Here is a 23,977-nt window from a genome sequence, read left to right on the forward strand (position 1 = left end):
CCTTTTTATATACTCCAAGTTCCCTGCTTTTAAAAGCTGTGGATGTCTTGAGCTCCTCTGCTTCTCCACTCCTATCTTCTATTTCCTCGCTCGAACTTTTTATGGCTCTGGTACCAAGGGTAACGCAACTATGGCGTCTCGCCGCAGTCTAAAGTGTGGGGTTTAAAATTAGCGCAAAAGTCTTTCGAGAAGTAGAACAATGAAGTCTTAAACATTTACCATGAGGACAATGCTTACTTGAAACCATGGAAACAATGCTTTAAAAAGTTTATCAAATGATTCTTCATATAATTGTGCAAAATCCTGGAATGTGGGGGCAGCTACTCAAAAAGGGCACATTTTCAATGACAAATGTTAGAAATATAAGAGAAAAATGCTATAACATACAATGGCGTTACGCACGGTGTGCACCCTAAAGCACAAAACTAAGGGCCTCCAAGAAGTTTCTCGTCAAAGGGTTCTTGGATGGAAGCATATGTTTCTTAGTAGCATTCACAGCAGCATTAAAATTTAAGACTGGACATGGTTTGTGAGCAAATGCATCGATCAGTGTTCTTGCTTTCATTTCACAATGTCTTCCAACCCCAAGCGTGTTTATGAATCTAGTGTGAGTAAAAGGGCCGAAATGAAACGAAAGTCGAAGCTTTGTGAGCAAATGCATCGATCAGTGTTCTTGCTTTCATTTCACAATGTCTTCCAACCCCAAGCGTGTTTATGAATCTAGTGTGAGTAAAAGGGCCGAAATGAAACGAAAGTCGAAGCTGCTACATCAAACACAAAGCAATTTTTTGAAAAAGCAAAGAGCAGGGAGAAAAGTCTCCTTCCGCAGGGAGAAAGACCGAAGACAAAATCACCAGCCTCGTCTTTGATGAATCTTCTGAAACTTCTGAAAAGAACGACGAAAGTGCGAGTCATGCTATAACTCGAATAAAATCGTGCAAGTTCAATCTTTCAAAGTCTTACCAAACTGATCATTGTCATCTTTGTGAAGATGTGCTTGATGCTGATCTTAAGAGATTGATTTTGCAGCATGGGCCATGTCGACCTGGTGGTACATTCGAGTGCATAAAGGAGGATGGATCTGTCTCAACACAATTGTGCTAAGTATTATAGTAAAGAAATTAAAAACATTTCAGTTTCAAGGCTATGGCTCTGTTATTCGACCCATGGAAATCCTGGAAAAGCTTAGATGAAGATCATAAGAAAGATCTTAAGCGGCAGATTTTCTCTTCATATGTTGCGCAAATTTAGCATTAATAAAATGAATGTCCAGTAAGAAATGGAAGTATAAAATATGTGTAATATACTTAAATAATATGTATTTTTTGGCAAAGAACATGCACAATGTTTTTGATGATTTTGTTGTGCTAAGAATGTTATTTGCTTTGCGGAATCATTGGTATAGCTTTGCAGAATAATGGAACCAAATTTTTTCAACCAGAATGGCTTAGTTACCCCCCGCCCCCTCCGAGATCTGTTGGCTGTCATGCTCGACCTCAGCCAAGACTTAACACGCTGCATTGTGCTAAAGGTACGTTCTTCAGTTGCAGATGAAAGTGCAAATGAATTGTACAACTGCGATAACTTGAGTAGCTCTGGCAGACACTATTGAACATGATTGAACAATTTTAACCTTTGTTACCTTCTTTATTGGTATGGCAACTTCTTTATTATAATTTTTGATGACTTTGTGATAAAGTTCTCCTGATTTTTTAAGCTTTTATTTTTCTTCAATTGAAGCATTTTCTAGTTATCTTGGAAAATTATCAGTTTAAAGTATGGCATTGCATTAATGTTTGACATGCTCTACTACAGCGTTGGATGGGACTTTCTTGGAGTCTGTTAATAGGGGCCCCATCTCAGTTTTCCCTTAGGGCCCCAGATGCCTATGTGACTCACTCCGCTCTGGATGTGATACGTAACTCTAGCCTGGGTAACTATCCATCTACCATCACAGGGCAAAAATAGTTGAAATTTTGACAGCGCGAAAGGGGTGGTACTAGCGTACACAAGTCTTACGATAACCTGTGCCCTTTTTTGCCAAATTTGAACATAGCATAGCTGATAAAATATTAGCCAGTACTAAATAATCAATCAAACAATATCTGACCAAAACCAAAACTGCTTGTGAATTGTGTATTTAATTTCAATTCCGTAAAGATTAGCCGAAATTTCCATCGCATTCTTCCGAATAAACGTTATTTTCAAACGTATTTCCATCTGACGAAAACAAGATAAAATGCAAAAAATGAACGTACGACTTGTAATCGGTCGACCTCTTGTATCATCAATTGTCTTAGATCGATCTTGATATCAAAATCATAAATGGTTGTTCTTCTTGCTATATAATTATGGCGTGGTCAGCAAAGATTTCTAAAGGATCCCGTCAAAAAATTATCTGTTTTTATCAAAATGTGCAGCTATTTAAAATTGGACGTGAACCAAGATGTTATCTTGTCGGAAAATTGTAGGCCTGTCCCCCCCCCCCCTATAAAAGCCTGAAATTCCACAACTGGATGATACAAGGTAATAGCAATACCGTAAATCTTCAAATAAGCCCCCGGGGGCTTATTTGCAGCAATGAATTTTTGGGTGGGGGCTTATTCGAGGGGGGGGGGGTTATTTCAAAGTTTAGTATTTTCGTCATAAATTGACATAAAAACGACATAATTTTTTTAACAAATCGAACAAAGAACTAACAAGTGTAAAATTTGCTGACACATTATAAAATTCCGGACACCATTTGTTGTTTGAAACCGAGCGAATAAATGACACGTTTGGACATACCAAATCTATTCTTTTTGTTCCATCCAAAGCTAAGACTTTCTTTTATACAATATTAAAACTTAGGTAATCGAATTAGGAAATCGATCAATACCATCAAGTAGCTATCCGCTAGTGAATATTTTTTTAATTAAAAGATTTTTACTGCCAAAATTTGCTCCAAAGAATACAATTTTCGACGAACTTGAAGCATTAAAACTATCAAAATGTTTCCTTATCGGCTGCAACCACGGTGCCTAGAACCAAACTTTTGAAAAATGCACTTAAATGTTTCACAATGCCGATGATTTTATCGGCACCCGTTTTTACTAGTGAGACATTGGCAGGGCCACTGAGAGGCTTTGAAAGCCCCAGGGCAAAGCTGGAAGTAGATGCCCCCTGTGAAGGAAGCAAGCATAAAATTTTTGGCGACCATGCCCTTTAGATTAGTTTAAGGTACAATTCAGAATATTTCTTACAGCCATTTTCTTGCAATAATCTAAAACTGTTTACTGTTTTAAGGGATTCTTTAAATGGAATATAGTTAGTTTTTGAGGACCCCTATACCTCGAGGCTTTGGGGCATTTTGTCAGAATGATGTCAGAATAATTCATCACATTTCTAGCGACAATAAAAAAATTCATGGTTGCATGCAAGCAGCAAGAAGTCACAGGATTAGCAAATTATCCTCTCTAAAACTTTTCTACCGTGATCTGTTGTAGAGTTGTAGTAGGAGTGTTACCCTTTCGGAGCCTCGTTCTCATCACCCTCATGCACGAAGGACTGAATTTGTTTTGGAGCCCAAATTGCAAACACCACCTGCGTGTTTAAATTGGTGTACTGCGAAGTTCAAATCTAAAAACAAACGATTTCCAAAATGTAGCTAAAGTTCCAAATGTCTTCATCAACAGTGAAGAAGCTTCAAAATTTGCATTTAGCAGAGCGTTCGTGTGGCCTCGAGGATTTAGTAAGTTTAGGCCCATGCCAAGATGGACCGACTCGTGATTCAACCCAATTCAAAACCAAGCAATTGCTGGAGAAATCGTCTCCTATTCACAACATTGACTTTGCTGATTCAGCTACATTAAAGAAGGAGAAAGCTAAAGTTGCCGAAAATGAGAAGTATTACTACAGAAGTCCTTGTCCGGAAAGAAATAACTTGGCTAAGTCCTCTCGAAAGTCTGATGCAGCATTTTCAAACACTTCTCTACTGGGCTCGGTTGAACAGTTCTGCAAACCAAGTTCAGCCGATAGAAATCACTCAAAGGTTTTTGTTGGAAATATCAGTTATCGAATGAAGGATAGAGAGCTTAGAGAATACTTTGAATTGTTTGGAAAAGTTCTTCGGGCAAGTATTTGTAAAGATAAGAGGAGCAGAAGGTCTAGGGGGTATGTATGCTTTTTTAGAACATTATTTTAACTGTTTGGAACTCACGTGTGTATTTCAAGAGACAGAGACCCTGTAGCAAAAGATTTATGCCATTTAGAAATGTATTTGAAGTCAAATAATAACTAGGCAAGTTTTTATAGACTTGTGGTCTTCTTTTGAAAAATTTTCAACTACAAGTCTTCTCTTTCCCTTTGACAAATTACAAACAAAAGTCAATTGTATATGAAGGAGTCAAAATTTGGAATTCCCTGCCATTGCAAATTAAAATCTTAAAGTAAGTCATCTTTCATGAAAAACCTGAAAAGTTATTTTTTAAAGTCAAATTGATATACTTATTTGAACCCAATTATGAACATTATCATTAAACATATATTGCCACCATGCATCTCACTATTGGGTTTTTAGTATAACCAATTAACATATCTTATTATACTAACCCTATATTATCTTGATATTCCTCCTTTTTGTTTTTCATTCACATTCTTCTTTTGAAATCGATCACCTACACCTATACATGTCCAATCGGGCATATGACCTAGATAGCTCCTTGTGAGTTCTTTTCATATGTCCGACAGCAAACATACCAAACTTCAAACTACATTCCAAAAACACCAAGGGACACACATTCAAATGGGGATTTAGTGAAGTGGTCCAAAGTGGCTAACCAACTTTAGGCTGAAGAGATTTTTGGACTGACTTTCTATGTTAGAAGATTTTTCTATATTTATATATATATGATTTCTTTACAGATTTTGTGGTTTGTCCAGATTTTTGTGACCTTTCTTCAAGTAGAAAAAATTTCCTTTAAATCATTAAAAGCCCATCATTTTTTACAAGTTCAACATCAACTATTCTAACAAACTCTAAAGTATGTGTTTCTGATAACCAAGTTATCATCTGGAAAGTCTCTTAAGAATATTGATTTTTCATAAAGGGTTTGTCTAGAATACAATTGAAAATGGATTAAAGAAGGAACAATCAGACAATTGGAAAGGAAAACAGCTATTGTTTTGAAACCCGCTGTGGATTTTCTATTTTTATCCTAAACAACACTTGTTTAAAACATACATACTTGATTTAAAGGCAGTCTTTCCCCTCAATGATTGGCTAATATTAACAATAGGTCTTCCCACCTTAAAGATAACGGATTACCATACTTGCTTTGGCTGGCCTAGCTGCGGTAGTGGACGACATTTGAAACTGCAAGCAAAAAGCTATCTGGAATGGCAAGAAGATTTAAATTACTGGAATTGAATGATGAAACCAAACATATTCGTCACAGAAACCAAACAAGGAACCATATTTTTATAGTCACAGCTTCACTACAACACAAAAATTTGATTCAAAAGCTCTGGAATCAAAGTTGTTTCTGATTGGTTTAATTCATTTAATTATTGATCAAGCTCAACATTGCATGAAATTCACTCTGGTTAAAATAAAGTTGAGCACAATAGGGGACATACTGCCTTTAAGGCATACCTGTTTTTTGATCTCTCAGATGCAATACACTTTTAGTCTTCTTGTAAAGCAATGTTGTTTGCTAAGTTTTGTGTCAGTAATTGTGGCACAAGTGACATGTTGACTACCCGTATGATTGTTTGATACTGTTTTATTGATGCCCTGATCAGTGTTGTAGCTTGACCTTCCAGACTAAGGGGGGAGGGTGGAGGTTCATGAGTAGTAAAATTAACCAATGAAAACATAGATTAAGAGAAATTTAGGTACTGTTTCACCTAACAATAGAGGATTTTACTGACAAACAAAGGATTTTGGCACCAACTAAACCCTTTGCTAAGCTACGCCACTGCCCTTGATAGGTTCAAAAACTATTTTCAGTCTCTGAAAACTTCTATTTAAACTGATTCACAATGATATGATTAAACATAAGAAAGGAAAAGAGAGAGAAATGCTTTCCAAAAAACCATTCCTTTTGCCATGACACCAAAATGCAATGGAATCAAGAGAATTCCGAGAGTCATTCAATGTAGTGGATGATGTTCTACTCTTTTGGCTTATACATGCTTGAACATACTGGACTCAGATTGATTGGCTCTTTTTAAACAGAAAGCAATTGAGTTAGCTGCAAAACTTAGGCGGTGGGTTTTCTGTTGCTATGTTGTTGGCTCCAAAATAGAAGAAAGAAAGATGCTCCTTATTGTCAACAATTGTAGAAATCAAACAATCAACATATTGTCTCCAAACTCAATTCGATCCAGTTTGAGTTTTGTCCCCAAACTGTACCAGATGCCTGCAGCAATGTGACCCAAAGCTTAAAAGTTTTGTATTGTAAGAGTAAGCTGGCAAAACTAATCAGATCAATTGTAGGAAATAACACAAATGTGATGTAGGTTTGGCAGATTTTCAAATTGTCAGCAAATTTTCAAACATTCATATTTTGTTGTCAAAAAAAACAATTTTGATTGATATTATATAATTTACCAACTTTTTCTAGTTCTTAGCAAAACAGGGAATTTTTTCCAGAAAGTCTTTAATTTGTGTCTCTACAGCTGCATGGTATTGAAAAGTAGTAGACTTTCATATAAATTCTTGGATTCCTTCTGGAATACTTCAGCTGTGCCTAAGATCACTACCATTTGTAGTTGATAGAAAGCAAATGCAATTTTTTCATGAACCAAACAACAATACTTTGGTTTATATGAGTTTACTTTGTTTTTATTTTATTTGCCTGTTTTAGATTTGGCTTTGTTGTTTTTTCCAATCATGAAGAAGCAGAAAGAGCCATTCGTGCACCAGAATATCAGCTACATTGTGATGGAAGGTTTGGTTTATTTTGCATTGGTTTTTATTATTATTGATAGACTATAAGGTAATTCCCCTGAAGTTTATATTGTCAGTTTCAATCTTTGCCTATCATTGGCATCAATGGCATAGCTGAATTTCTATGTTGTGAATTGATTATATGTTATTTGTTATTGCTATAGCCTTGAAATGTTTCCCATAGGTTGCTTAAAGTTTCTTGGCCAGAGAGGAAAACAAAAGGTAATCATCTTAAATTTCATCTTAAAGAAGCAATTTTGCATTAAGGGTACCAGGCAAAAAATGTTTGCAGGAAGTCAAAAAGAATATGCGAAATGGCAGTCTTGTAAAGATATCCTATTTTTCAATGTTGGTTTAGAATCTTGGCAGAATGGTGGAAGAAAAGTACAAAGAAAAAAGATCTTCTGGCAGCAAAATGTTTGCTTGGCTGCAAAGTGGATAGACTGCTGGAGCTAAGGACTAGAAAGCACCTATTTTTAAATGGGTTTTGATCCTGTTTAGCTCGCCAAAAGTGTTAAGGTGGACAACTTTCAAAAGGGCATTAAGAAACAAAGAAAGATTTTCCTCGTATCAGGCTCCAATAGTTTGTTCTAAGTCTGACTTGTTTCTATGTTTCGCCAAATTAAAGACGTGCATCTGGATAATAGATAGCCAGAGATCTTCCCTGACCGTTTTGAAGAAAATTGCTTAGTTTTTGGTTGATAAAACCTTTGGTAATGAAAAGTGTCCCATATATTATTAAAATATCTTGGATTGGCAATGTTTGTTCACGTTTTGTAGGTTTGCTAGTGTATTAGAAAGGCATTAATAAATTGGTAAACCTAACGTCATGTATTCTGCCAAGGTCATGAACCCTTCAATTCAAAAAAGGTTGCTCTCCCACCTTTAAAACCCTCAATGGTTTATGAACTTGCATGCAACAACGATGATAAGAAAGAATTAAACAACATGCTCCTGCGAAGAAAAGGTTTTTTTTTTTTTTTTTTATCAACTTAAAACAACTACAACTCTAATATTTACATTTAACTGTGCCCCTCATAGCGGGAAAAGACCCAATGTCATCGTGTTCCCACTACGAGCGACACTTACAATAAACAATCCCTTACAAAGAATAACTTGAAAAGAAAAGGTGAATAAGGTTCTGAAAAAAGAGGAGGCGTGTTTGCAAAAATTTGAATTTCCAAATAGAATTTGATTTGAAGTATTTTGCCAAAGAAACCAGTTTGTGTCAGAACGTATATTAGGTAAGCAAGATCGTCATTCTACTAGGTTTTCAGTTAATTGTAAGTTCTAGTTGTCTCAAAGTTCGGTACAGTTAATTGTAAACATCATTTGCAAAATTAAGAGACATGCCTTTTCTACTTCATTCAGCTACAAAATTGATCATATTCGTGGAACTTGACTATTTCAATTTTTCCACTGACTCGACTACAGTAGTTTCAGATCTTGTTTACTAACTTTTATCTTTAACTCTGTTTTCCAATCAAGACAGATTTCCCCGCTTCTTTGATATATTCCCGTTGTTGCATGTACTGTATATATTACTGTTATAACAACATCGGGTCTAACCACACACAGGAGGGAGAAGTGAGACTGCTATTTTCGACTCAAAGACTGGCTTATACCTTTCTTCTTTTTTATAAATTGCAAGACTAGGTTTTATATTATATTTGTAGGTAGATCGGCAAATGTTAGTGCATCGCCAGGATTGTCCATAGAGGTATGTCATTATGTGATCCACAATATGCCGTTGCCAAGGCAATTTAATTGGGTTTTTATGCTGCTTTTTTTATTATCTGTCCCTGTTTTGTTTAGGATTGGATGAGTAAGTCAAATTTTGTAGAACGAAGAATAGTTTACGATTTCATGCATAAATTATTGTCCCTATTTGTACGAGCTACGACTCTTTGCAACCAAATATGGAAATGGAAAGCTTAGATACAAAATTGTTATTTATTTCCATTTTGAATGAATTATAGCCTTTCATTGACTTTTTTGGAAAAATAAAATCTTGGTAAATTTGCTATGTTTCCAAAACAAGGAACTCGCAAGATATCTCCTTGGAACAGAGACTTTTCAAAATGTTACCGAAGAAACAAATGTGCAGACGGATGATAGGTAAGAAATGATTTGATATTTTGTAATGTTTTGAATATCTCCTCATAAAAAATGCTTTAAAGCAAATCATATTACCATAAAATCTCATGGATAATTTCATGGATAACAAATTTTCAGCTTAAAGCAACATTTTGTTAAAATCTTTTGAATAGAAGTATGGGCTGATAGAGCGTTGTGGATTCGGAAAGTTGCTTCGTTCTTTTTTACAAGATTATCAACGATATTACCCCTGACTACACAAGATACCCTATTCCACAATTACCACAAGTTGTGTATTCTTTTCGTAATGCAGATGTAGTTGGGCAGATAAGGGCAAGAACGACAAGATACAAGAGAGTTTTTATCCCGACTGTCTCTCTGAATGGAACACACTTGACCCAGAGATTAAGTTATCACCCTCACTAAATATTTTTAGAACAAAATTATCGAAACTTATCCGACCCACTCCTAAACTAGTATACGGTATTTATGATTCAAAAGGTTTAGCTATTCTTACTCAGTAACGGGTAGGACTGAGCAAACTCAATTATCATAAATTTAGGCATAAGATTAGAGATGCATTCAACCCTTTGTGTCCCGCAAATGATGGGGTAGAGGACACGGAACATTTTCTGCTGCTCTGTCATTCGTATAACCAGCTTAGATCTGATCCTCTTAGTAGTGTGAATGCAATATTGCTCCCTCGTGGTTTTTTGTTTCTTTCAAATGAAGTTTTACTCAATTTCTTTTTGTATGGTGACGAGCGACTAACCATTGACTCAAATAAGAAGCTACTTCAGGCAACGCTCAAATTCATTCATGCTTCAGAACGCTTTTAAATATTCCATTGCTGCACACTCCTATACATTAGCATCTACTTTTTGTCTGTTTACTCTGTATTCGTAATTAGTTTACCTAGTTTTAGTTATATTTATTTCTATCTTTGTTTAATGTTGTGCGTTTTTATGTATCGGTCATGGGGTAGCCATTGCTTTTGCTCCTCGTGGCATCATCCCCGTAGTGTAGTTAAGTAATTAGGGTAGTATAGTCAAGGTATAATTGTATTGTTATTAATTTCTGAATAACAAAAAGTTGCTTCGTGTTGTAAACATCATAGAGCTTCTCATCTTTTACCGCTTCAAAGCTTTTACCGCCTCTTCAATATTTCAAATTGGACGGAATATTTTGACATTGTATTGGTGAAGTTTTCATTTTTACTCTTATTGCCGATATTTTTAAGAAAGAGTGCCACTATGTATTTCATTTGGGCATTACAAAGCATTTAAAACCCAAAATTGTCATTCAGGCTTGACTGTTAAATCCATCATTCAATGTACGTTGTCTTTGCATCAAATCAAGGAACTAAATTACTCTAAAATTGAGAATGTCATCTCAGTACCCAGAAACTTATTCGTCAGTACCTTACATTTCACGGACGGATTTTTACGCATTTATTTAAATCTTCTGCCAGTAAATGTGTGTTAATGTGACAGAATGAGAACATTTGGGGCCTTTGATTTGTTCAGACCCATAGCAAATTCATCATTTTTTGTGCCCCTCAAAACATGCCTTATTCATAACTTTATAACACGCATTACAACACGCCAAAATGTTGGAGGCGGGGCTTTGAGGCGAGAGCCCTTATGACAAACTTTGAAGAGCCTCTGTTAAAGCTTTCAGTTTGTTCGTTGACTTACAGATCTTCAAACTGTTTTCGCTTTGTAAATCCTCATATGCCTGGCATTAGAGATGTACGTTGATCTTTATTGTGAATTAAATTATGTAATGTTTTTGAGGTCTGAAGAATAACATAACATATAGTCTCGGCTCAACTAAATTTCAATTATTTTTCTCATATTCAATTATTTACAGAAATTCTCTAAGTTGATCTCTTTTTCATTTTAGGCTCGAAAAGGATTGCATAAACCAGTTAAATGATGACATTCTTTTGAAAATATTTTCATATTTGGAACCGGCAGAGAGAATCAAATTGGAACGAGGTAGCCAACAAGTCATTTTAGCAGTGCTTTGGCGGTCTCCGTATAAAGGAATCGTCTCCCCCTTGTTCAAAGCTCCTCACTGTCATTGACCAAATTTTTTCCGAGCTTTCTGAAAAAGGAACTTGCAAATCTCTCCTGCGATAATATTCTAAAAAGATGACGAGGACATTCATCCATTTCACTACTGTCTTTTGCTCAACTTGCCTTCACATCCGCATTTCCGTTGTCTGAATATTCAAACAATCTTTTGGTGGTACAAAACTTGAGAATGGCTTTCAAAAAAGCAAACATTCCAGTAAACTAAAGCTTTTCGTCTGACACTCTTCAGAGTTTAAAACGTAAGAACATAGATCGAAAACTCTACGCTAGGAAACATATTTACCCAGTTCTGGATCGAAATGGGCCAATCAGAAACGCGAGCACATGACTGTTGAGGTTGCCCAATCAGTGCCGCTTGCCTATTGAGAATGTTACCAGTGGAGTCCTAAAGTGAAAACGAACTCCTTTTGTCTACACAATAGCGGTTTTTTCGTGCTTGTGTAGATCGATTCCAAAACTGCTAGATGGAACGACGACCGGGCTTTACCAATAATCCGAAACATGTCGCCATTATAGTTTTTTGCACAATCTGGGTTTTCCAGTAAATGCTGCCCGATAGCAGAACCGCACGTTTTAGTTTCAGTCATACTTTTAGGTCTGAATATTCTTCAAGCCAGGATTAAAATCAAACAAGTTTGAATTAATTCACCTTGACAAGAATAATCAAACAATTGGATGATCACACAAGATTATTATTCTTTGAAACATTCTTCATCGAAATACAAGGGAGAATATTCAAAGAATAAATTTTTGTGCTTTAAATAGTATTGTTCTTGTTGAATATTCTTTCGTGTAACAGGACCTCAAAAGAGATATTTCAGTACGCTTAAGGACCTATTTCTGTAAATGGTCGGGTTGATCAATGCAAACTTGTTGATTCAGCTAACTGATCACCTTGGCAGATGTGATCAAGTTGATAGCCGTTGATTACTGAGAGTTCAACCGTACTGTCATTAGCTGACTTAGTGGGTTACAGTGATTCACGTCCCATGTCATTTGATCCCATCATGTCACCTTATAAGCTGACAGATGTGATCAGGTTGATAGCCGTTGATTTCTGAAAGTTCAATCGTACTGTCATTAGCTGACTTAGTTGGTTACAGTGATTCACGTCCCATGTCATTTGATCCCATCATGTCACCTTATAAGCTGACAGATGTGATCAGGTTGATAGCCATTGATTTCTGAAAGTTAAATCGTACTGTCATTAGCTGACTTAGTTGGTTACAGTGATTCACGTCCCATGTCATTTGATCACATCATGTCACCTTATAAGCTGACAGATGTGATCAGGTTGATAGCCGTTGATTTCTGAAAGTTCAATCGTACTGTCATTAGCTGACTTAGTTGGTTACAGTGATTCACGTCCCATGTCATTTGATCCCATCATGTCACCTTATAAGCTGACAGATGTGATCAGGTTGATAGCCGTTGATTTCTGAAAGTTCAATCGTACTGTCATTAGCTGACTTAGTTGGTTACAGTGATTCACGTCCCATGTCATTTGATCCCATCATGTCACCTTATAAGCTGACAGATGTGATCAGGTTGATAGCCGTTGATTTCTGAAAGTTCAATCGTACTGTCATTAGCTGACTTAGTTGGTTACAGTGATTCACGTCCCATGTCATTCGATCCAATCATGTCACCTTATAAGCTGACAGATGTGATCAGGTTGATAGAACTTGATTTATGTCCCTGCTTCATAGATTTGTTCACTTTAAGCAGTGGAATACAGTGACAAAGCTGTAATAATTAAACTTGACAATTTTTTTTTCTTTTTTAAGTTTGCAAGAGGTGGATGACTGTGTCCTGTCAAACATGGAAGTCGCTTAAACGTTTGGATTTCAAAGGAATGTTCACTTCGTTTCGAGGTACAGATGTTCAGCGAATATTTTCTGAGTTTTAATATTTACGAACGCATTTTGGTTTGGTCTTTTGCGTTAACCAGTTAAGCATCTCAGATATCTTATCCTCCGCATTTTATCCTCAACATTTTGTCCTTTTTGGCATTTATTTCGTGCTTTTTCTCAAGGTGTAGTGATTTGCCCCATTTTTATCTTCCAGGTGTTACAGACAAGATTTTGTATTCCATTCTGAAACGAGGCTGCAATAATCTGCAAGAATTGGATCTATCAGGTTCTCCATATTTCCTCACACCAGTTGGCGTCTATTCGATAAGTATGTCAAAGCACTGTCTTTGGTTTGAAGCGTATTTATTTCGAAACACTATGCCAACACACCAAATATTTTGCCGACCTGTAACATTAGTATAGTAACTTATCCAAATATTGCCGAAATAGTACTTATGATTGGGTATACGGCAAACCAGTATGATTTTAAGAACTTTTTTCAACTTTTTAATTTAGTAAAATATCATATAACAAGGAAATATCTTTGCCATTGCGTGTTAGTAATGTGGAGCTTTTCCTGCTAGGCAAGATATGCACAGTTTTGAAAGTTTTGAACCTGTCTAACGTGGGAGTAGATAATCAAAACTTGAAGGACATCGCACAGAAATGCAGCCAATTAGAGGTGCGTAGTAACTTAGATGTCCGGGCCTAGTTACAATTGATCCACTTTGTGGTTTGTGTTTCTTCTGAAGGAATATCATTCCGAGAAACGCCCTCAAGAGTTTACATCTAGCCGTATTTCAATCTGCCTGTATTGGAATGTCAAAAATTAAATCTGGCTGTATTTCATCCTCCTGTATTCGAATTTTTCAAAAAATTCACCATATGTTCTTTCTTTGGCATCGTAGTGAATCGACGTAGTGCTTATGTCTCTCCTCACTGGCAATAAGAAAAGGAATATCCTAAAAGCAAATCAATGTGATTTTTTTTGGATAAATTTGTCTTTTAATGCTAGTAAATGTTACCTACAACTGAAAACTGTGACTTTTCAAAGAAATGAAATAGCATTAGATTATACCATATATCTATCATGAAATGATCTGATTCTTGCTAAAACTTGTACCAGTATAAAACTCTCATGGTGATCCTCCGGATGTGAAAGCTGCGCAAACTGAAGATGCTGATTCAATGACATGTAATAAAAGCATCTTTTCTATGTATCTGCATAATTACTAATGCTTCTTAACTCTATTTTACATTGATGCTAGATTGCTGATTCACTCTTTTGCTTTGAATAGCCAAATACCGTTTCCGTCCAATTCTCTTCGTGTTTCAGGTACTTATTCTAAGAAGGAGTAGGAATTTTGGTGAAAAGGGGTATGTGCCTTCTTTCCTCTTTTTAGTTTTACATTTTCAAACATTTATTGATGGTGGCAAAGAATTTCCAGAATGAGCGATAAATACGATAAATTCGTCTCCTTTTTGTTTAACTTAATTCATTTTATTATAGGTTGTGGTGGTTTTTGAAAGAAGCAAAGAATATTAAACACCTTGAAGTAACGGAAAATTTGCGAGTGACTGGGCGAGTAAGTCAGAGAACAGACATTTTGGCTTATAAGGTCTCTTTCAATTAACCAGAATTTATGTAGCTTAATTCTCTGTTTTAGACTTTATGTTGTTTTTACATTTTGTGTCATTTCTTTTTAGTGTTTTTGGATGCTTTCTCCAACATTTCAAATATTAAACATCAGTGGATGTGTAAAGGTTTGTTTTGTTCCCCTATCTTTGTATCAAAACCCGGAAGCTAATTAACAGAATCTTTATGTCTTTTTGTTTTGCTCCACTATCTTTGTATCAAAACCCGGAAGCTAATCAGCAGATTCCTTATGTCTTGATGTTTTGTTTCTCAAAAGAGATTTCTCATGAACATTTATGAGTATCAAGCCACACATTTGAGTATCATTGTTTACTATCAGGTTGATGATGTAGGCATGGAGCACCTCAGCTCTAAAGCTCCAAATCTGCTGGCCTTGGACATCAGCAATTGTCTTCTCATTTCGGACAACGGATTAACCAAAATATGTACAGTTGAGTCTCTATTTGTTTCTTGTCAGTTCTCAGTCAAAGTAGCATAGGTTCCAAATCTTTGACTGGCTGAGCGTGCAACAAACGATCGTTAGTTACGAACTGTAATTTTTCTGTTCTCCATCCCCCCTAATTATTATAAGGATTTGAAAGAGACAGTTTCAAGCCTTCGTACGTTTTTTTCGTAAATCCATTAAAGATTCAATTTTTAAAAGAAAATTTAGGTTATCTTTCAGCACATTTTACACGTTTATTTTTTGTGGGTAGTAGTAAAAACGTCCAAAATAGGCCTAAATTTAGTTGCGAGGCACTTTTGTTGTCATATTCTTGAATTCTGATTGGCTAATGGGATATGCAGAATTTTGGTCGCTCAGCCAATCAAAGATTTGAAACCTATGCTCGCCTATGCTAGTCAAAGTATTAATTCCAATTACTCAGTGTATTTTCTTGTTTTCTCATTTACTTCCTCAACTGCTTTTGCACAAACCGAAACTTGGCCGATCCGTTCAGTGCCAATTTATACACTTAGTTTATATTGTACCTACTTTATTCATGTCCAAATTCTACAATCTTAGTCCTTCCTCTACTGTTTCCTGTCCAACTTTCCACAACTCATTATTTTCTCGTGGTTATTCCCGAAAAGATAACACCACCAAATTCTCCACGTTCCTTTTAAGTCAAGCTAAACGACACTAACCGCTATCCTCTCGACCCACATGTTGTACATTCTATCTCTGTTACATAGCTTTATCCATCAGGTATATTTCTCATTGCAGCCTCTGTCCCTTAGCATTTCCTACCAGACAAGCCACAGCCCCGTATGATCTGATTACATTTTGTATTCTCGAGCAACATTTAAAAACGTTCTATAAATTTATACTTGAGCTTTATACGACTTGATTATTTGCATGACCTATCATTCTAGATGTTTGCCATTTATTTTCCAAAATCTAGTGACACTTTCCAAAATTTAACCGTGATTTACTGGTTTGCTCTCCTTCATTCCATCGTTGTGTTCGATCCATAACCTGAACATCTTTATCCGTATATCCGTAGAGCAACAGGCAACTACGAAAGCTTGTTTTCTCTGAATCAGGCAATGCTGGTATGTTCGCATTCTGCTTTTTTCAATAATGGCAATTGTGGTATCTAAACTCTAAATTTGACTTAGGTAAAAGGCGAAGAATGTTGATATGGAAAATTACCACCTGATGCCTTGTTCATATTATTTGATAGATATATTAATTGCTAATGGTTGCTTGTAGTAATTATTGATTGTACGCACGTGTTTATGCTTGTTTGGTGTCGCTATGAATATTTTTGGTAAAATAGTATTCCTCCCTCAATGTCTGCTCCTGCGCATTCTGTTCATTTGTGTTCATTTGTGAATCATCGATCAAATCGACATTGATTAACCTTCACTACGATCATTTTTTATTGATGATTTTTAATCTGTTTCAGTAACTCCAAATGGGATGGCGGCTGTCGGAATGCTCACAGAGTTAGTAAGTGGACCAATGTTATTTTCATTCAATTCTTAAAGCATTTGAAGGATTTGAAGCTAGTCAGTCTTCCTGTGTTTGCGGTGACAAGCTATTCAAGGCAATGAGGTTTGCTTTGCAGGAGGTTTGGGCTCTGTATACGTCACCACAACAGTCCCGATCGATACACGTTGGCTTCTTGTGAACCGTATGTCAGAACTCACGTACTGTCATTACCTTTTGAATTCCTTCGCTAGCTAATGACCTCTACTGTGAATCAAGTCATCGAATGCAATTTCTCAGCTAGGATGTCGTACCCTGGCTAGAAAGCTGCATACAAGCGGACAAGTATCACGTAATTTTTGAATCTCAGAATCAATACCTTGTGACGTGGAGTCAATAAAAGCTCTTTTAAAGAAGCAATTTTTAATGTCATCATTTTTTCATCAAAATTATTTCTTTCCTTTTCTTTCTTTCCGCTTTCTTTTCTTGGTGGCTTTCTCGTACGAAGCCGTACTAGTAACTATATTTTTAAGTTTGGGTCAATAATGGACATCATCGTACGCCTGTACGCCTGTTTTTTGAGCCCTGACACATTAAGCTCGCCCTTCTTCCTTTTGATATGATGTCCTTTGCTAAGATATCTTCATCCCTTGAATATTTGTTTTTATCAGTGAGAAATTTGGTCACTTTAATCATAGCAAGAGCGAATTAAAAGTTTCAAACATAAAAAAATTTAACCTATACACCAAAAGTATAGATGACATTTACATGATTTTATAATATCTAAACAATATAACAAAAAGTTAAAGCCAAGAATTATCTCAACTATGTTTTGAACTACAGGGCGGTGAATAATTCATATTTGAAGTGTGATGCTTTTTTGGTTATATCCAAGTTTAAATCTTGAGCTAGAATTCCTTTCAAGCATATATTTTAAAATATCATAGAGTAATTGTTTTGTGGCTTACTTGTAATTTAGTTTAATATACTCTATTTAGGAATGAAAAGCATTTTATGCCTTGCAGTAACAACATTCCTTCCGTTACTTTATTTATATGAAAAATGTTTTCTTCTGGGTACTTAACAAATGTCCAAATGAGATTGCTGACACAAACTAGTTCAAAATAGAAGTGTCTTTTGAACTGTATAGGGTATCTTAAAACCTTCCTTCCGTTACTCCATTGTGCTTTTTCCTTCCGTTACTTTATTTTCTTTGAATATTTGTAGCTGTTTCAGAATAATTCACTCTTCAATTTCAAAATGCTGTCATTCAATATAAGAGAACCCTTTTTCCAAGAACTGTGGAATGCAACAATGATTTGATTGCTCGGTACCATCTGGCCCTGGCCTTTTAAAGTTTATGTGCATGATTTCCCAAAGGCAGTTATTTCAAAATGAGTTAACGTTCCAAAATTTTGATAGAAAACAAGATAACTTAACTTTTATGTCTCAGAACTTGCAAATAAATTGGGAAATACAAGGGGGTGATACTTGTGACAGATGGTATTGTAATAAACTGATCAAGATATTGTTTTGAAGGCTTCAGTACATGTTTTGCAAATATTAACACTATAATGGTTTCAAGTGCTCTAAAATATTTCAGCCAATCTTTGAATTGCTATTTAAAGGCTCTTGACAACCCTGAAAAACTGTATTGTTTAGCTAAGGCTTGCACAGATTGTTGAGGGATTTCAACTTTTCCTATAATAAAGCTGTTTGTTAATATGTGCAAGGCATACTGACCTTTGTTAACCTTTCTATCTAATGTTACCCCGTGTTTCATTAACGTTTTTCAGATAAAGTTTGATTTACAGATCATTTGATATTTGTCATAGTTGTCGTATTAAAGTAATGATTCTAAAGTTTTTCACATCTGTATCATCTATTTCACATCTATATCAAGTCAACGATAACGGGCTATGCTCGAAACGTCGTTAATTATTTTAGACAAAAATTTTCCTGGTACAATTTACTTACATTGATCGTTATTTAGGTTTCTTGGCTGCTGACATTGAAATTTTGCCACTGATTTAAAAAGAGGAATCCTGTAGCATCTTTCATAAACAGTCTAACAGTAGCTATACTGCAGCATTGAGATAAAATTTTCAATCTCTCATAAAGATTTTATTCTAGGAAATCCCTCCTTCCGTTACCAAATAAATAACCTGTATCCAACTCCAGTGCCATTGACCATTTTGCTTCAAAATTTGCAGACTTGTATATTTGTACCTTATGTACATTACCAAAAAGTTTTGATGTTATTCCTTGCTTAACAACATTTTTATGACATTAAACATCTATCAAATTCCTTCTGTTACTTTATTTAGCCTATTGAAATAACCTCATTACTGAAAACCTCAAAATTTCTTTTTTCCAGCAAACCTTGGATTTGTCTCAGAGTCAGGCTGTGAATGACAGCGTCCTTAATCGAATTGTAGCTGGATGCACGAAACTAAGGTATTAAACCGACCTTTCGATCCTCAATTACTCCTCTTGTAGCCTTTTATACATTTGAAAATGTCATAGGAAATTCCTTTCAGATACCCTAGCATTTCCTCAAATGCTCGTAAAAACGTTTTGAAATATGATTAGCATTTAGGTCTAATTTCATGCTTTCATTTCCCTTAGACATTTGAATTTGCAAGCGTGTCACCACGGAGTCACAGACTCTGGGGTCAAGGCATTGTCTACATTGGTTCATTTACAGGACCTGGACATCAGTTATCTGTCAGAGGTTTGTATGTACCTAAATGTTTACTTCGATTTGTTGGTTTTCACAATAATATTTAACAAAGCATATGTAAAAAATGTTTTCGCGAGGTACAAGCTAATGTGCTACGCTAAAAATGTCGTTGTTTTAGAATCGCTTATTTTTCTCGTACAAATTAATTTAAGTAATTAAAGTTATATTGTTATATTACATTGTACGACACGCAAGCTAGTATATTTATGGAATGAAACTTTTTTTGGAAAACGTGACAGCATCCCTTGACTTAAACACCGGCTACCTAGTAACTCGTACAATATATTCAAATATCACCAATGAACTTTAAGAGTTGCTGAAGCTAGCTGGAATGATTTGCTAAGGTAGTCTTTCTCGAAAATCTATAGTGGCAATCTCGAAAACAAGGGTAAACGTTTCTAACACTTGAAGCTAGGATCAATGAACTAGATCGCGGGCTGTCTCTCTAACTTAATGTTTGTAAGTTGAAAAAAGTTGTCACCGATATGTTCTGCTCTAGGTCACTGATGCCAGTTTGGAGCACCTCGCAGCAACCTCTCGGATACAATCATTGACCTGCAAGGCATGCAGCTTGATTTCAAATGACGGTACGTGTATTTCCATCTTAATGATAAAGTCCATTAGTGTATTTGCCTCGCTATCTGGATGAAAACCCATTTTAAACTCTTCTATATGTTATGTTGAACCTTGTAGTTTCCCGATCCTGAAACACGAATTCTCGTGACCGGATGAGTTTACGTTTGTAGATTTATACTTTTGAGAAAATTTGGGCAAGCGACACGGCCAGGGCAGGAATCGAATCCGGATCAACGACCAACTGAGCTATGTTAAGTGAAATGTTGAGTAAAATGTTTAGTGAAATAGTTAGAAGAATGTTTAGTAAAAATTTTTAGACGTTTTGCCAGGGCTTCTAAAAAACAAGTTCAACAAAGCTGTTCTCATTACTAATTAAAAATAAAAATAGCTTCGAAGAAAGCAAACATTTTAGAACATACTTAAGGTTTTCGTCTGACACTCTTTAGGGTATAAAACATCGGAATGTAGATCAAAACACTACGATTGGAAATAAATATACCCAGTTAGCCAGTGTGATTCTGGCTACGTAGGATGCACAACCCAAAGATTTGAGGATAGAATGAAACATGTCCCTTCTAGCATTAGAAACAAAACTCTCCCCCAAAGAGAACACCCACCTTGGTCTTCCAGATGTAAAACTACAACTCTAAATCCAGGTTTAAAACCAGATCTAAAACCAGGAATCTAATAAAACAATGGGACGGATCGAATTTCAAATGCAAGGCCTGTCAGCTTTTGCCAGTAAATGCAATTTAATCTTTAACTTCGTATCTATAATTACTTTAATGTACTAATTGGTAGCTATGTTCGATTGTGGTTAGTTAACATTGTATATATATGTATATGTATATATTGTTAGCTCTTGTTTTTTATGTCTAATAAAATAAATTTACAACAACAACAACAACACTAAAACATGCGATTCTGCTATCGGGCAGCATTTACTGGCAAACCCAGATTGTGCAAAAAACTATAATGATGACATGTTTTGGATTATTGGCAAAGCCCGGTCGTCGTTCAATCTAGCAGTTTTGGAATCGATCTACACAAGCACGAAAAAACCGCTATTGTGCAGGCAGTAGGAGTTCCTTTTCATCTTATGACTCCATTGGTAACATTCTCAATAGGCAAACGGCACTGATTGGTCAACCTCAACAGTCATGTGCTCGTCTTTCTGATTGGCCTATTTCGATCCGCAACTGGGTATATTTATTCTCTATCGTAGTGCTTTGATCTATGTTCTGACGTTTTATACTCTGATGAGTGTCAGACGAAAATCTTAAATATGTTCTAGAACGTTTGCTTTTTTCAAAGCCATTTTTATGTTTTGTAACACAAAAGATTAATTAAGAATAAATTGTTTCTTGACATTATAATTTTAGGTTACCTTTTGATCGATCATCATCTCTGATCGTGGTTTTATAGCGAGAATTGTTTTTCTAGGCATAATTTCATCAGTTCTTTTTGGTGGCACGTCATTGGAATACATGGATGTGAGTGGCTGCTTTGCCGTCAGTGATAACATACTGAACAATTCACATCTAGCAGAGAGAGAAGAGTACTTGCCAAAGATAACCATAAATGTCGGAGGTATTGTGCATTAGTTGAATTGACGGAACTACATGGGGTGTTTTAAAACAAGTGATGACGTCACTAATGTCAGTAATTTGAAAATGCCGAAATATATCTGGAATCGTTTGGTGAAAAGTTGTGTTGTTAGAGATGTATGCATGTGGCATAGTGATCCTCTAGTGCATGACGTCATATTATTCTTTTTTGCAGATATTTAATTTGTTTATTCGCTGGAGCGTTTTTTGTTTTGTTTTCTGTTACACATTGTTCATCGTTATGCACTAGGCACATCAATGACACAGGAAGGAGCTTTAGCTCTTCAGGAAAAGATCGGTAACTGCAAGGTGTTGTTTGAGAAGAGGTACAATAGTGCGCTGCGAAATGATTATGATCCAACGTCATATGGTGAGATTCATCATTTTTTTTATTTTTACCCATATTACCGACGTCTGTCCATGTCAGCTACAACAACAGGATTAGCTAAAAAATTGTCATTCTTAACCAAACTGAATTTACACACTGGCCTCGCAACATGCATGGTAAAGATCCTCACTTTCCTGTGTGCTGCTAATTCAAACAATTGCTCTCAGCAAAAAGTAGCAGGATTTACTGCCCCAATTAGATTTTTCCATTAATTGTTATTGGAGCCGTTCGTAGAAAATACCTTTCTTAAGTTTTCAACCAATTAACTTGCTTGAAATTCTTCTTATTGCTTCCGGTGCAAGTTTTCCATCGGTTTCCATTTCATATAGCTTTTTAATTACAGGTTAAGTTGTCTGGATTGATTTAGTTGTAATTAATATCAAACGCATCTGAATCTATGGAATCGTGAGAGTTTACGGAAAGAGCTTTCTATGCGACCTAAGGAACGACAAATCAATAAGAATTTATTCCCGATCATTTAAAAATCAATAATTTTGATTTTTACGTTTCTTTCTTCCTCAATTTTATCATTCCTAATTTCTAATTGTAAACACAGGGGAACGCACAAAAAGAGCCATGTGCGTTTTCACGGGGCCGCTCAACCTAATTCTTATGGCTTGCGAAATGAGTCAAAATCTTGGCGCCAAAAATCATTGTAAACAAAGAGCTAACAAAACAACTTCTCTCATTCTCTGTTCTCGGGTGCTCTCTTCGCAAAGTTCTGTTTAAAAAGAATTGCTATAACTGCTATCAAAGATTGAACATTTCCGATGTTTGCTATGCCTTTTAGTTTCTAATTTCAAAATGAATCTTTTCAGCAATATTTTCAGCAAAGCGCAAGCTAAAAGCATAAGCTACAAACGGAAAATATAACCAGTGACTCTAACCAACAACAATGCATTCATTTTCGGCCCCAAAATTCCATTTTCTATTTTGTGTTTGCCTCCGTAGCACGGATCGACACCCTCTTTTTGGTACCGTGCAAATATTTGGCCAGCCATAACCATTTACCCGTTTACACGAGGTCGCTCGCGAATTCGGCCGGCCAAGTTTCAAGAAGGACGCTTTCCTAGGTGGCCGAATATTTGCACGCCTAAGTGACGTCATTTCCCGTAATTTGCGGTCGTTTAGCCGGCCCCGTGTAAACGCAAGGCCTAAGTGACAAAAAATTTGACCGACCAAATATTCGGCCGGCCCCGTGTAAACGCAGCCTTTGTTGGTGGATATGCTTTATTTCTGGCTCCATTTGAGTCATGTATACCTCCATTTGAACCAATTTAGTTGCTCCATTTGAATTACTTGTAGCTACATTTTAATCGCTCTTACCTAACTTTAAATCGCTCCATTCAAATTCATTTTAGCTCCATTCGAATCAAGTGAAGATGAAGATAATGAGGAACAAGATAGATGCTTCCATCCCTTCAGCGCAAAAGGTTATACAGTACGTTCCAGTGACCTAGATGACGTAACGCTGTCTCGTCGTGCTATGAGTTATGAACAGGCTGAAGATTTCTTGGCAGCCGATGATCCTGCGTTGCTCGATGAAATGGAGGAGCAGTTCATGTTTGACTGAATATCATGACTTTTCAATGTTGTACTTTAATTTTGAAATGCCTGTGAGTGTTCATTACCAGAAAAGTAGTAAGATTGTTATTGACACGATAGATACTCCTTAAAGTATCGCATCCAAAAGTTTCATTTTTATGCGAACGTAGCGGAGGAATGATTTCATTTGTACAAAAAAATGTGCATATAAGTTGCCTTTGGAGTTGAGGTTTGTTTTGTTATCTTATGTAGTTTTAGGATTACGTTTTTAAGGATAGGCCATTTTTGTGTTTCGTGATAGTATTCCATATTTCTAATCCGCCATTACTGCTTGGCCAGTTGCATATTTGACCTGTGTTTTCTTTGTGTGTCAAGTTCGTATTTCGCTTTCTAACTGACTTCTTGCTGCCTTTTTTAATTTTGCACGCAAATATTTACACAAAAGTGGATGGATTTTTAAAGTTTTATGCTTAATTTTTTTCAAAAAAAAGCTGCATGACACAAGCAAAATAATTACATAAACTAGAACATCCAGATTGTGTCAAAAACTATAGTGGCGACAATCGATA

The 23,977-nt window shown here is 35.9% G+C and overlaps 1 protein-coding gene across 1 annotated transcript; it reads left to right on the forward strand.

Annotated features, from left to right (window-relative positions):
* Nucleotides 1-3,516: 3,516 nt before the first annotated feature.
* On the forward strand, nucleotides 3,517-23,757 carry LOC135683280 (uncharacterized). The gene is made up of 21 exons (XM_065198489.2): nucleotides 3,517-4,152; nucleotides 6,849-6,932; nucleotides 7,116-7,153; nucleotides 8,608-8,651; nucleotides 8,973-9,049; nucleotides 10,934-11,028; nucleotides 12,915-13,001; nucleotides 13,195-13,308; nucleotides 13,565-13,662; nucleotides 14,317-14,357; nucleotides 14,491-14,566; nucleotides 14,688-14,744; nucleotides 14,957-15,067; nucleotides 16,122-16,170; nucleotides 16,527-16,570; nucleotides 18,927-19,006; nucleotides 19,178-19,283; nucleotides 19,792-19,879; nucleotides 21,312-21,458; nucleotides 21,726-21,845; nucleotides 23,225-23,757. Exons 1-21 carry the CDS (start codon nucleotides 3,659-3,661, stop codon nucleotides 23,434-23,436), a joined length of 2,262 nt encoding a protein of 753 aa, XP_065054561.2. The 5' UTR covers nucleotides 3,517-3,658; the 3' UTR covers nucleotides 23,437-23,757.
* The last annotated feature ends 220 nt before the right edge of the window (nucleotides 23,758-23,977 follow it).

This window comes from Rhopilema esculentum, chromosome 7, assembly GCF_057945365.1.
Source record: "Rhopilema esculentum isolate cy_ngs chromosome 7, ASM5794536v1, whole genome shotgun sequence".
Lineage (NCBI taxonomy): Eukaryota > Metazoa > Cnidaria > Scyphozoa > Rhizostomeae > Rhizostomatidae > Rhopilema > Rhopilema esculentum.